The sequence below is a fragment of the Carex rostrata genome, chromosome 19, assembly GCF_964058835.1.
Source record: "Carex rostrata chromosome 19, lpCarRost1.2, whole genome shotgun sequence".
NCBI classification, from domain to species: domain Eukaryota; kingdom Viridiplantae; phylum Streptophyta; class Magnoliopsida; order Poales; family Cyperaceae; genus Carex; species Carex rostrata.
In genome coordinates, this window is record NC_135936.1 from 6,478,410 (window position 1) to 6,493,930 (window position 15,521).

Here is a 15,521-nt window from a genome sequence, read left to right on the forward strand (position 1 = left end):
TTAGATAATTTAATTTTATAAAAATAAAATAACACTTTTTAGCACCTTCTAGAAGGTCTCTGTTGAACCGCTTGTACATTTTGTTCACTTTGTAATTCTGTATCCTTTGCGTGATAATTCGGTAGATAAAAACTTTATTCTATAAACTATATGGAATGATTCTGTGAACCTAATAATTTTTTAAAGATAAATTCATATTTCCAAAACAAAATTTATCAAAATAATTATCATAAATTGTGAACAAAGTTGAAAACATGAATAACAAAGTTTACATTATTGACATAACACATCACCCAATCCTGTAAATAAATTAGCACAATTCTATTAACTAGTAAAATTCTTTCAACAATTCTGTAAACATATACACCGTAACAAAGAAAAAAAAATCAACAATTTTACATCAGAGCATTCACTACTTGCGTACTCTTTGAAGAATATCCTACAAGTGAGACAAAAGTCTCATTGCATATTCATGTGTTGATAATATGCAAGTTCTTTGAGGCTTTGAAGTTATATCTATTTTTTTTTTTTACAATTTCATTGAAAGTTCTTGGAGTCCTCCAATCGATCGGTAATGAAAAGAAGAAGTAAAACGAAATTAAATAAAAAGGCAAAAATCAACTTGGTCTAAATTGTACAAATAACACATTAGAAAATAAAACAGTTGAGTTATATGTGATGCCCTCAAATTACACTTTTTTGTGTAATTGTTGGGAGAAATAAATATGAGTTTGAACTGTTCTCTTAAACTGGGCAGGTGTTTGTGGCAATGCAATCGACATATATCTTCTGGAGTTTGTTAGTGGAGGGGCGACCGCGGGCTACAATTGCATCACTCTTCATGTTTACTTGTCGGGGCATTCTCGGTTCCTCGATGTTGGATTTAATAAAGGGTACGCCTATTATGGGAAACTAAAAACCCGACCCGTTATGAATAGATGCAAACTCATTATGAAAAGGTGCATTGGTTTTATATAAACCATCCATACCTGTCTCTCTCTCTCTCTAATAATCAGAAAAACGTGTGAATAGTAACAGCCAAAATTAGAGAGAAAAGATAGAGAGCACCAAGAAGCACTCTGTTAAGGATTGAAGGTTTTAGGTCGTGGAAAACGCAGGGCTTCCGGCTTCGGCTTGTGATTCCTTGCAGAACCAGTGATACTGCTACGCTCGCAAGATCCGCTTCCGCACGAAGATTAACGGAGTATTTTGTAAGTTCTATCTGTTAATTAACATTGGTATCAGAGCCATTAAAGCATGTATTCTGGTTTTAGTACTAAATACAAATTTTATTTTAATATATGGAACGAATTTGGATACGGAATTTATTTTATTATATCAGATACGAATTTTATTTTAATCCGTTAATTTGGATGCAAATTTTAATTTAATATATGATATAGATTTGAAAATCTAAATACGTATTTTATTTTAAAAAACGTATTTATTTGTATTCACTGTTTTTTTTTTTTTTGAGATTTTTTAAATGTATCTTTTGGAGATGCATTGCAAAACAGTGATGTTGTATAGTGGAAATGGGAGATGCAAAGCAAAACAATGCATTTTTAGTTTATTATGGATCTAATACAACTGGTTGGACAATTTTTTGGTCCAAATGAATCACAACCGTCCAAAGAACCATTTTTTCTCAAGAATTCTCGGAACTTGCCGAATTTCTATTTTTTTGGATTTGATGGTTCATGATCGGTGTGTACAATTTTTATACTTCTGGATTGTATATAATCCATTTCTAGTTCAAACAGCGCTATTGGATGTGCCGCTGGGGCTAGAACCCATGTCTATTGGGTGGGAGCCAAGTACCCTAACCACTATACTAGAACAACTTTCTTGTTACCATCCTGATTCTATATATTATATATACTACAAAACAGTTTTTTCTTTGCAACTGAAATTCTTGTTTATATATATAATATATATTATATATATTATATTATATATTTTTTCTATTAGCCATGAAATTTTTTTATGGAAGTACGGATTTTTTTTGTTTGTACAATTTTTTTTTGTTAAAATTATATATTAAATGTATAATTTTCAGTGGGAGTTTTGCACAGTGAATAATTAATGGTAATAAAATTTATAGAATTAAATGATGATTGTGAAACTTAGTGATCTTTCGATTTTAATCGATAAGTATTATTATTATTAAATTATTTCACAGTTGTTGTAAAACTAGAAGTGTTATGCTAGGTATTAAATAATTTGTATTAAGCCATCAGAATTGTGATATGTCCTAACTTAGTTTAATTGTAATTTCTTAGTGAAATGGCATCTGCATCTAGGAATATTGTGGCAGAACTCAATAAGGGTGAAAAACTGAATGGCGATAATTATGAAATTTGGGCCATGAAAATTCAGTATGTCCTGGAAGAACAAGAGGTTCTTTCGGTCCTGGATCATATTTTAACCGAACCAGAAAAAGGTACAACTGAAAAGCACATTGCTGATAAGGCTGCATATGAGTCCTGGAAAAAGAAGAACTTCATTGCTTGTATTACATTGCTGAGCAGTATGGATAATGATGTGATGCGTGAGTTTAGGCAATATGAGATTGCAAAAGAGATGTGGCTTTCTTTGAAGCAGAAGTTTGGAGGAACTTCTGTTACAAAACTGAGACAACTCACCATCAAGTTTGACACTTACAAGAAGCGTCCTAATCATAGCATGCGACAACATCTCAGGGAGATGTCAAATATGATTAGTGAGTTGAAGGACGCTGGCCATGTTTTGACTGATGAGCAACAACTTCAAGCAGTGATTCGTTCACTTCCTCATACTTGGGAACACATGAAGGTGAATCTGACCCACAATGAGAGTATTAAAACTCTCAACGATGCAACAAGGCATCTGGAACTTGAGGAAGATCGTATTGAGGCATCCAAGCCTCAAGAAACTGAATCTGCTGTGCATTTGGCTAGTTCAAGCTCTCATGGAGGGCAAGGCCAGAAGTGTAAGTCAAATTATGGTCAGAAGGGCAAACAAGAGAAAAAACATAAGGGGCAAGATCGTGGCAAGGGAAAGGCTTCTCAGAATTTTAAGAAGCATAATAAGGCCAAGATCAAGTGTTTCAATTGTGGCAAGAAGGGTCACTATGCTCGTGAATGCAAAGAGCCCCGCAAGGTACAAATTATAGAAAAACTTTCATATTTTTCATATGTTTCCAGTTCTGTTTTTATTGCTGATTCTCATCCTTTGTGGATTGTAGACTCAGGGGCAACAGACCATGTAGCCAAAGACCGTGACTTGTTTGTGGATTTTCGTCGAATTCCATAAGGTTCAAAATGGCTTTATGTAGGAAACAACTCTCGTGTACCAGTCAAGGGTATAGGCACATGCAAGTTGGATATGCGTGATGGTCGAACCCTCCTCTTACATGATGTTCTCTTTGCACCTGACATTCGACGAAATCTTGTATCTGTAGTTGTTCTTCTTAGATTTGGATTTACTTTGAACATGTGTGGCACTAGTATTAAGTTGTATCTGGATGATGTGTGTTATGGTTATGGATATGTATCGAATGGTTTTATTATTCTGGATGTTATTAATATGATGACTTCTAATACCCATTTTTCTTTAATTACATCATATACTGATGAAAATGTTGATGTGAATGTATGGCATATGAGATTAGGCCATATTGGACAGCAACGAATGGATAGATTAGCCAAGGAAGGCATGTTAGGCCAAATTGAAAGGGTTAGTCTACCAACATGTGAAAATTGTTTAAAAGGAAAAATGGCAAGAAAACCATTTGGAACATGAACTAGATCTGAATTTCCATTGCAATTAATTCATTCTGACATTTGTGGACCAATGAATGTGAGGGCACAACATGGAGGTAGATACTTTATCACCTTCATTGATAATTATACACGATATGGTCACGTCTATTTGATATCTCATAAATCTGAAGCTCTTGCTTGTTTCACGAAATTTATAACTTTATGTGAAAATCAATTAGACAGAAAGGTTAAGGCCTTAAGAACGGATCGCGGTCGCGAATATTTGTCTGATGAGTTCAAACAAATGTGCGAAGAAAAAGGAATACTAAGGCAACTAACCATGCCATATACTCCACAGCAAAACGGAGTGGCTGAAAGGAGAAATCGGACTCTTTTGAAAATGGTTAGGTCAATGATGGCTCAAGCAAATCTGCCAATTAATTTATGGGGTGATGCATTATTGACTGCTGCCTATATTCTAAATCGTGTACCTTCTAAATCTGTTTCTTCAACTCCTTACGAATTTTGGACTAATAGAAAACCAGATCTTAGTAATCTGAGACCTTGGAGATGCGATGCCTTTGTTCATGATTCATCTCATCAACATGGTAAATTGGGTCCACGAGGTAAAAAGAGTATATTTATACGATACTCCGAACATTCCAAAGGTTATGTGTTCATTGGTGAACAATCGAGTGGGAGTGTAACAGAATTTGAGTCCCGAGATGTCATTTTCTTGGAAAATGAATTTCCAAGAAAGGGTGAGATAGGTCAGGAATTTTCTCTATATGAAGTAGAAGAGGAGCAAGATGATTTGATTGTTGCAAATCGTTTGGTGCATATTCCTGAACCTCTAACAGTATCTCATCCAAGTGGGAGCAAGTCAGTAGATGATGCTGAGCCAAGTTCAGCACAATCACAAATTTGGTATAGCAATCGTGCTAGAGTTCCTAAACGTCATTTTCCAATCGAAAATGAATCTTACATGATTGTCATGCAAGATGAAGAAGAGCCAAGAAATATTCTAGAGGCTCTCACTTGTCCTGCTAAAGAGAAATTGATGAAAGCAATGGAAGAAAAAATGGAGTCAATGAGATCAAATAGTGTTTGGGAATTAGTTGATCTCCCTGAAGGATGCAAGGCAATTGGGAACAAATGGGTTCTCAAGATTAAACGTCTAGCTGACGGCTCAATTGAGAGGTATAAGGCACGTCTTGTTGCTAAGGGGTATACACAGCAAGAAGGGATAGACTACGAAGAGACTTTCTCTCCTATTGTAAGATTTACTTCCATACGGTTGATACTAGCTATCGTTGCCAGTTTAGATTTGGAATTGCATCAGATGGATGTTAAAACTGCATTTCTAAATGGCAATCTAGAAGAAGAGATATATATGGAGCAATCTGTCGGTTTTGTTGCCGAAGGACAAGAGCACAAAGTGTGCAAATTGTTGAGATCCATTTATGGCCTCAAGCAATCTTCCAGACAATGGTACATTCGGTTTCATCAAGCAATCATATCATTTGATTTCGAAATGATTGATGAAGACCATTGTGTGTATGTCAAAAGATCCAAAGAAAAATTTGTGATTCTATCGCTTTATGTGGATGACATACTGTTGGCTAGTAACAATAAAGAGTATGTACAAATCATTAAAGAATGATTATCCTCCAAATTTGATATGAATGATATGGGTGAAGCAGCATACATTCTTGGAGTGAAGATTGAAAGAAATCGTTCCAAGAAGATGTTAGCTCTATCACAAGAGCATTACATCAAGAAAGTACTTGAAAATTTTCATATGCAAGACTGTAAACCCATTGATACTCCTATAGCAAAAGGCGAATGTCTTAGTTTAAGAATGTGTCCAAAGACTCCAGATGAAAAAGCACAAATGGAAAAAGTTCCTTACTCAAGTGCTGTTGGCAGCCTCATGTATGCTATGATGTGTACTAGGCCGGATATCAGTTTCGCCGTTGGAATGGTGAGCAGATATCAAGCCAATCCAGGACAGTCCCATTGGAAAGCAGTAAAAAGAATACTTAGATATCTGAAAGGTACTGCAGATTATTCATTGTGTTTTCAAGGAGGAAATCTACAACTCATGGGTTATGCAGATGCTGATTGGGGAGGAGATTTAGATGAAAGAAAATCTACCTCAGGTTATGTTTTCTTACTTAGTAATGGAGCTATCTCTTGGAGTAGTAAGAAACAGAGTTGCATATCCTTATCCACAATGGAAGCTGAATTTGTAGCATTTTCAGCAGCAGTACAAGAAGCAGTTTGGCTTAAAAGATTTTTGAATCACTTAGGTTTCGGTGAGAATGAAACTAACTCAGTGTTGGTATACAGCAATAGCCAAGCAGCAATCGCTTATACAAAAGATCCCAAGTATCACTCAAAGACCAAACACATTGATACTAAGTATAACTTTGTTAGAGACATGGTGGCGAGAAAGCAAGTTTGCATGCAGTACATATCTACACACAAAATGGTGGCAGATCCTTTTACAAAGGCAATACCTAGAGATGTGTTTATTGGCCATGTGAAATCTCTAGGGTTACGTAGATTGTAGTTATATTTTTGATTGAACAGTATATATTATGTATATTTATATTTGTGGGATAAATGCAATGAATGCTATTTTTTTATTCATTTATGTGATAATTGTTACAAATTATTTAATACCAATATATTTAGCATAACACATGAGATATAAAATGAAAGGTATGTCAGACAGTTGATTGGCCTTCTCACACAGGCAATCGCTTCTATGTCTTGGTAGGACATAGAAATAAGATTGATTTTAAGCTAGACATGATACAAAAATGTGAGAGCAAGTGCTTAAAATATATATCGCCTTGATAGAGAATCAAGCTGAGGTCATATGAATATATTATTATGACCGAAGGTGAAATACCCACTATTCACCTTAACTGTCTTATGCCAAGTGGGAGTCCTGTTATTGAATTTATATGATAAGTAGAGTTGTGGACTCAAGTTAGATATTATGTATATCTGAACTATCGCTTGTACGGTATTGGATTTTAAATTAGACATACGCTCCATAAGAAATGAAGAATAATACCGTAACATATGTTTCATACCATATGTGCAATTGACTAACAGGGTAACAGAATATATGATCTCTTCTTCTTTGTTGTGTGAGACCCGCGAGATCAAAAGGATCTCATAGTACTCTTCGATTTTTTACTAAATACTTGAAGTTTCTTTTCAATTAGTTATTTTGGAATGTTGCCAATGATCATGAATGATACGATCTAATGGAACATATATGAATAGCAATTGATTTGGAATGAATAGATTCTAGATAAAAGAAAAAAGATCATTTGAGTGTTACATTAAGTTATATTCATTGGTGCACCAATTATGTTTATGTAACATAATTGTGAATATATAAGTATGGTTGTATCAATAAATAAAAGAGATCTTGTAATACTTAAAAATGTAACTTAATGATCTGGGGTACTGCATATTTACTCTACTTAGATGTTATTATATATACCTAACAGTTGGATAACAACATAGACTCTCAAATTAAGATATGTTGGTCACGGCCTATTTCTTTGTATGAATTTTAACAGAGATTAGATATTACGTTCTCTTAGTTTATAGCGGGTATCCCATTTTGTGCGAGTGGGAGATGTTGGATTTAATAAAGGGTACGCCCATTATGGAAAACTAAAAACCCGATCCGTTATGAATAGATGCGAACCCATTATGAAAAGGTGCATTGGTTTTATATAAACCATCCATACCTGTCTCTCTCTCTCTAATAATCAGAAAAACGTGTGAATAGTAACAGCCAAAATTAGAGAGAAAAGATCGAGAGCACCAAGAAGCACTCTGTTAAGGATTGAAGGTTTTAGGTCGTGGAAAACGCAGGGCTTCCGGCTTCGGCTTGTGATTCCTTGCAGAACCAGTGATACTGCTACGCTCGCAAGATCCGCTTCCGCGCAAAGATTAACGGAGTATTTTGTAAGTTCTATCCGTTAATTAACACTCACCCAACTCCCCCTTCCCAAGGTAGGAAATGCCATTCTTGATTTGAAGTTAATGCCCTCTATATCCTGTAATGCCTCCTAACACAGGGTTTATATATATATGACACTTAAGCAAGGAGTACACTGAAAATTGCCATTTCCATATTTTTAATTCTCAAGCCATTTTCCATTAGATTCTAATTTAGTATTTTAAAACTGACTAACTTCCTGAAGATTTTTTTTTTTCAAAAAAGTTGTGAGTATAAGTCCACGGATTTCATTAAAGAAATCAGAAGTTGAGAGACTGGTACCAAGCTTCTTTTCACATAAATAAATATTATAAATGCCTACAGGAATTCTTAGGATCTGGTGCTGACTCCCAATTAACGTTGGTAATGTCTCGTTCTTTCTTTTCTTCTCGGGCCATGTAGCGGGATCGATGATAGCCTCATTGGACATGAGGCGCATGAAACGGTACAAGATGGCATGGAGCTTTGATGCCTTAAACATGTTACAAGCAATTAGGTTGCTTGCTTCGAGGGGCCACTACACTATTGACTTAGCCACAGGGCTTGGTGCCATGGTTTCCTCTTCGACATCCTTGCGGGACACTACCTCAAAGTAAAAAACCGGAAAAGGCATATACTGGCTGAAGAGGATTCACGTTTTTGTCAATGTTGTTGTAATTGCAAGCAAACGCAAGATTTGATATCTAGCACATGAGAATTTACAGGATAGATTTGGAATTTGCTAGAAGGCCAGTACTTGTTCAATTTTTTGGATATTATTAAAATTAACTTTGTTTTAATGTGTTAGTGCACATGTTAGACCAAACTTTGGTTGGAACAGATTACAAAGATACATGCTGATGCCAAGATTAGTTGTTTTCTGACCCATCGTTAAGTAAAGTATTGGTGTCAGATCTGACCCAATATAATCTTTCCTTTAGAAGGCGCAATATGTGTTAGATTTTTCATTTGTTGCTGATTGTTAAACGAGCAACTAATGGAGTCTTCTGTTTATGTTTTTAAAATTAATGTATTGTTTGGCCATATATTAGCACCTTTGTAAAGATTGGCTGAAAGCAGAACCATATAAACATTACCAGGCTGCTGTAGTCTTTTGAGTGAACAACAATTTTTTTTTTTTTTTTGATGAAAGAACAACAATGTTGTAATGGAAAGAAAATCAAGTTAACTTCCGGAATCAAAGATTCATGTTGTTACGTTCTAATTGTATGTTTAATGTGCTTTAGAAAGAAAATGTTTTTTTTTTTATTGTTTGGCTAATAAGAATAATGATAATAATATAATAATACCGACATAAGCTAATGATCATACTAACAACAACAACATCATGTTGATGAAGGTCCAGCATCATGTTGATGTAATTGGAGTGATCATATCATCAATAGATGGAATTACAATTGTGGAAGTCAAATATAAATTTCTTAAAAAATCATTTATATAACATAAATTTACCACAAATACATGATCGATGGTTCAGAAAAAATATTGGACATTTTGACTTTCAAATTTTATGCTTAGATCCGCTTCCGATTAGTGGCAATAATTATAATAATGGTGATGATAATGAAGATAGAAAAATGAAATAAAGTAAACTTATAATAATACAAAATTATAAATCAAACAATTAATAATAGGAAGTGTCTAATTGTCCACAGCCTTTTGTCCACCATTTGTCCACAGTTTTGACTTGTCCGAATACTGTAAATTTACTTCTACATGCTATACAATTATACAACATATCACATAAAATATATCAGTTAATCATACAACATCCAGCAACTATTTGAAGTGGTCCCAAAATAGTTAAAAAAAGATTGCAACTTGCACAACAGAACAAAAAGGTTGTACTTTCAGACTGTACTTTCAAAAAATACAGTTATAGGAAGTTATTGGCAGTTAGAGTTAGTTATTAGCGGTTATTAGCACTGGGTTGAATCTTGTATACTGTAAAATTGAATATTGTACACTGTAAAATTGAATATTGTATACTGTAAAATTGAATCTTGTATACTGTAAAATTGAATCTTGTATACAGTGAAATTTTCAATTGAATCTTGTATACTGTAAAATTGAATCTTCTACACAGTAAAATTTACAATTGAATCTTGTATACTGTAAAATTGAATCAACAGAACTGTAAAATTGAATCTTGTATACAATATAATTTTCAATTGAATATTGTTCGGATGAGTAAGAAGCCTTTCTATCATCTTTTTCTTTCAGATTTTCACAAGATGAATACTGTAAAATTACAATATGAATATTGTAAAATTACAAGATAAATACTGTAAAATTAACAAATCAATACTCCATATCGCATTTCTATCATCTCTTTTCTCCAAATTTCCACAAGATGAATACTATAAAATGACAAGATGAATACTATAAAATTAACGGGGCAATAATATAAAATTAACAGATCAATACTCCATATCGCCTCTCTATCATCTCTTTTCTCTAGATTTCCATAAGATGAATACTGTAAAATGACAAGATGAATACTGTAAAATTAACGGGGCAATACTGTAAAATTAACAGATCAATACTCCATATCGCCTCTCTATCATCTTTTTCCTCCAGATTTCCATAAGATGAATACTGTAAAATGACAAGATGAATACTGTAAAATTAACGGGGCAATACAGTAAAATTAACAGATCAATACTCCATATCGCCTCTCTATCATCTCTTTCCTCCAGATTTCATTTTAAATGCTAGATCTGTTATTGCATACAACGAAAACAACAAATTCAACAGAAATAACTTACTAGATTTGAATTTTGCCGTGCTCTTCAACAAAAACTTCTATTCGATCGCGCTCCACGATTGAAGGTTCTATTGCGATCATGTATAAAAAACGAGATCGAAACAATATTCTAAAAAAGAAAATCGTCATTGCTGGCCCAATTCGTACTGATCAGACGTGAAATAAAATCAGAGAAATGAAGTCAGATCCATAAAATCTGACTCAATCAGAGAAATGAAGTCAGATCCATAAAATCTGACTCAAGCAATATGGAGAAAATTATAGTAGAAAATTATATCACGTCAGATCCATAAAATTATAAAAAGGGATCCTCGTAATTTTACTAGGCCTCCGCCACCTTCGTGCTCTTATTCAAGGGATGAGATCCATGCCGACAGAATCGACCATGCTGACCTTTGTCTGAGGTGCGTGCCGATTCAGAGCGCACGAGAGGTATTGACGAGGAGGTGGCGAGACTAGGGGCGCGCAGGAGAAGACAAGAAACTTACAATCCAAGTCACGGCAAAGGCACTAGTCGGTGACAATGAAATAAGAAGAGGCAGATCGAATAAGCAAAGGCACTAGTCGGAGCAAATCTGATCGGATTTCGAAATTTAGCAAATGAAATTCAAAAAAGGAAGGTTATGGAAGGTCGATCTGTTTAAATAGCAAGACGAAGTCGGAAGGTGGAGACCGACAGTTAAAGCGGAAGTTGGATAAGGGGGCTGTGGACAAATGGTGGACAAATGCCAGTAGACAAGAACCTTTTCTCTTAATAATATTAATGATATTGAGTAATGTTATGGTACTATATATGGATCAATATCTTCGTTTTCAAAATTCAAACAGTTGATATGGATTGTTCAACACGATCTACATATGAAAATGTACTTGCAAACTAAATTTTACATATTTTAGAATTATTTTACTATTTCTTTCGATAGGGAGAAAAATATTACTTTGAATGGTCTACAATCTACAATCTTTAAAACAAATTATTAGAAATTTTTTAAAAATCATAAAATTTAATTTACAATACATATGATATTAAAAATGAATAATTATAACAATCCCCTCAACCTTGTCCCCCCTTTTTCCCCGCAATTAAGAATAATTGACTAATTAAGTGGACCCCGCAATTAACAAATTCCCCGCATATATTTGTGATTTGAAGCATCTTCATCCCCGCGTATATATTATGTTGCCTTAAAGAATCCCCGCAATTTCCATTTTCAAATTTTGAAATTAATGCGTCCCGCAATTTCCATTTTCGGATCTGAGGCAATTCTGAGGCGATTGAAGGCGATTCTGAGGCGATTCTGAGGCGATCGATAGAGGCGAGAGAGGCGATCGTTCATTCGGAATTGCACAAGCGCGTGCTGTATTGGAGGCGATACAGGCGAGTGAAACTTTGACGAATTTTTGTTTTAGCGAATTCAATTAGTTGTTTATCTTCTATAGATTATTGTAAGGATTAATACTTGTTAGACGAATTATGATTTTCTAGTGATTATCTGGATAATTGTGTTAGACCAATTGTGATTTATTACTGAGGATCTGGAAATTTTTGGTTGCTGGTAAATACATATTGATTTGCAGTTAAATACCTGTATATTTATGGTTCAACATAAAAAGGAAACGTAACAGTTAGTAGAGTTAAATACTTATGGAATCATAGTTAAATGTTTGCACAGTGAGTGTTCAATCCTAAATACGTTAGTTCTGACAAACCTTTTTATGAACTTAATCTTTTTATGTTAAATACATACTGACTTAGGGTTAAATACTCTTTGCAAAAAGGGTTGAATATTGAAGTTCCTTCAATTTTAATATATGTTTTTGGATATTGATCTGAACGAAGCTTTTGGAAATGAGTTTCAGTTACGTGATGAGTTTGATGAGGTCTATTTGTACCGTTTATTTGAGGATGTTTATCGTGATAATGAACGAATTGAAGATGATGTCGGTATAAGGGAGGTGGGATATGATTGGGATTTGAATGTTGAATATCTTGAAGATGAAGTCGATGATGTACAGCTTGAAAGTTTACATGGTCAGAGTGTTGATGTTGAATTTGCAGAAGTTCAGGTTGATCCAGTGGCAAATGAAGAAGTTGGAGGGAATGTTAATGTTGAGGAACATGTACAACATGAAGTGGATGATATGGATGATGAAGAGCATGAATTGAATCCACCTTGTGTTGGCGATGAGTTCGACTCTGTTGAGGAAGCATATCAGTATTACTGCTTATTTGCCAAGCAATCAGGATTTGGTGTTTTCAAAAGCTCACGACATAAGAAGAGGGGTACTGACCAGGTTCACCAATATGTGTTTGCCTGTGGTAAGTGCAGAACAGAATCGTCTCATATTGATGAACGTATTCCTGACAAGAAAAGGGCAGCAGTATCTACTGGTTGTAATGCATGTGTGAAATTGGTTGATACTGATTTGGTTGGAACTTGGGTTGTGAAAGAAGTTGTTTTATCACATAACCACGAGTTGGTGCCTGATAAAGCATTCCTTATTTCTGGATTTCGCTATATTCCAAACAGATATCAGAGACTATTAGAGTTTCACGAAGACCAAGGTCTCACGATAGCAGCTAATATTAATCTGGTAATAAAAAGTGCTGGTGGTTACATGCGGTGTCCATTTACTCGCAGAGATGCACGGAACCACATCGACAGGCATAGAAGGTTGAAAATGAAATCCTTAGGTGGTGATGATGCTCAAATGGTGTTTGAGTATTTTGCTAATAGGGAAAAGATCGATCATGACTTTTTCTACAGATACGAATATACAACAGATGCACGTTTATGGAGCATTTTTTGGGCTGATGGGCATAGCCGAGCTTCGTACAAATATTTCCATGATGTCGTTGTCATGGATGCCACGTATTTGACTAATAGGTATTTTATTTGTTTACATTTGGAATCAATACTTGGCATAAATACTTTCAACCGTGTATGCATAATACTGACATGATATATATGTCATGTTGTTTTTTGTGTTAGGTATGATATGCCTCTAGTCTTATTTGTTGGTGTCAATCATCATGGACAAACCATAATCTTTGCCTGTGCATTACTTGGAAGGGAAAGCATTGAAGATTACAAATGGTGTGTTGCAAGGTATAAATATTTTTTTGTAACAGCTAGATAATAAAAATTTGTAAATAAATACCAGTCAATAATACTATGTTATTCAGGTAAATAAATACCAGTTAGTGAATACATATTGATTAAGGGGTAAATACCTATGCAGATAGGCTATAATACCAAAATAGTTTGAGACAACTGTGAGGATCAGGATTTTTTCTTATCAATAGTTAGTATATATTGTATTAGAGATAAATACTTATGCATACTGGGTATATAAATTAAAATTAAATAAATAGTTGATACATATTGAACTGGATGTGAATACTTGCTCATATAGGTGATAATACCAGAATGATTGGTGGTGAGGGTATGGTCTAATATGAAGGGGTAATATAACAGTTGGGATTATATACCTATTAGTCATTTTTGAAAGACAGTTAATACTCAACACAATATATGATTTTAGGTTCCTAGAATGTATGAATGGAGTGAAGCCGAGAGCAATACTGAGTGATCAATGCGCAAGCATAGAATCAGGTATACGACATGTTTTTGGACAAGAAACTGTGCATAGGTATTGTTCTTGGCACATTTTGCACAAACTCCCGACGAAATGGGGAAATGTGTCTGATAATGGGAATGAGAAGATTAAGGAAAAAAATAGTGTAAAAACCGACAAGAAGAGGGTTAAGTCCGATAAGGTCAAGGAAAAGAAGAGTGAAAAAACCGAGAAGGTCAAGGAGGTCGTATACAACTCGCAAACAAGAGGGGAGTTTGAAGAAAAGTGGATCAAATTAATGGATGATCTCGGCAAGGAGAATGATCCCTGGTTTAGAGGAATATTTGAATTAAGAGAGAAATGGGTACCGGTATTTTTAAACGGACAATTTTGGGCGGGAATGACAAGTACCCAACGCGTGGAAAGTATGAACAATTTCATGAATTCATATTTGACAAAGAGAGAGAGTTTGAAGGATTTTGTGGAGAATTTTGAAGCGGCGTTGAAGAATATTTGGCAGAATGAGAATGATGCCGATTTTAAGTCGAAATTCAGAGCTCCTAAACTTCACTATGAGTTGCCGATGGAGGCCCAATTTCAGCATTGTTACACGAACGAAATATTCTATAAATGCCAACATGAAATCAGAAAATGTGCAAATTTGTCTTGCAAATTAGTTAGAGAAGAAGATGGAGATCTCGTTTATGAAGTTAGGGATTGCCGTGACATGAGTTTTATGGTTATTTACCGAAGGGCATTTTTGGAAGTGCAATGCATTTGTAGGAAATTTGAGGCAATGGGGATTTTGTGTGCACATTGTATTCAAGTTCTTAAGCAAGAGAGAATTTTTTCTGTCGAAGACAAATATATCGTTGAGCGGTGGAGGAAAGACGTGCAAAGATATAATCTGATGATAGTTGATCCAGCTTTTCCAACAATACCTGAACAGGGCAGGTAACAGTAAGAAATGTTTATGTTTGTATATCATTGTATTTATCTCTACTTAAATAACTATTTACCTATAAGGATTGAAGTGTGTACTTTTTTAATGCTGACATTAAATTTAACTTAACTTTCTGCAGGCTTTATGAGCTTACAATTGCAACCAATCCAATTATACAAGAGTTGCTTCATTTAGGAAGTCTCAATGAGATATTGCATACTGCTGTTTTTAATGGTTTTGTGGAGTTGAGAAACAAAGTGGCAGGTGTGTCTTTTGTTTGTGTTGATGTAATGTCATTTTATTCATTTTTATTTGTGTGTAATATTTTTTGTTATTATGTTAGGAATTATTAATGGTGAAGTAGATAATGAATCAAATGGCACTGTTCGTATTGTTGGGAGGGCTTCTAAAGGAAAAAAAAACCGAGGGTCCCAGATGTCAGGAGAAAAGGTATAA

The 15,521-nt window shown here is 34.6% G+C and overlaps 1 protein-coding gene and 1 long non-coding RNA gene across 2 annotated transcripts; both read left to right on the plus strand.

The window, feature by feature from the left end:
* The first annotated feature begins 3,019 nt into the window (after positions 1-3,019).
* LOC144572032 (uncharacterized) lies at positions 3,020-3,585 on the plus strand. Its single transcript, XR_013517651.1, has 2 exons — positions 3,020-3,141; positions 3,227-3,585. It is a non-coding gene; the product is annotated as an uncharacterized LOC144572032 (long non-coding RNA).
* Positions 3,586-14,140: 10,555 nt separating this feature from the next.
* On the plus strand, positions 14,141-15,521 carry LOC144571983 (protein FAR1-RELATED SEQUENCE 4-like). Its single transcript, XM_078321375.1, has 5 exons — positions 14,141-14,160; positions 14,198-14,492; positions 14,583-15,076; positions 15,205-15,329; positions 15,409-15,521. The coding sequence occupies exons 1-5, from the start codon at positions 14,141-14,143 to the stop codon at positions 15,519-15,521; spliced, it is 1,047 nt and encodes a 348-aa protein (XP_078177501.1).

Coding starts and splice junctions, on each gene's coding strand:
- LOC144571983 (XM_078321375.1), top strand. CDS start 14,141: ATGCGCAAGCATAGAATCAG. Junction 15,077..15,204: donor ACAATACCTGAACAGGGCAG/GTAACAGTAAGA, acceptor AACTTTCTGCAG/GCTTTATGAGCTTACAATTG. Junction 15,330..15,408: donor GTTGAGAAACAAAGTGGCAG/GTGTGTCTTTTG, acceptor TTATTATGTTAG/GAATTATTAATGGTGAAGTA.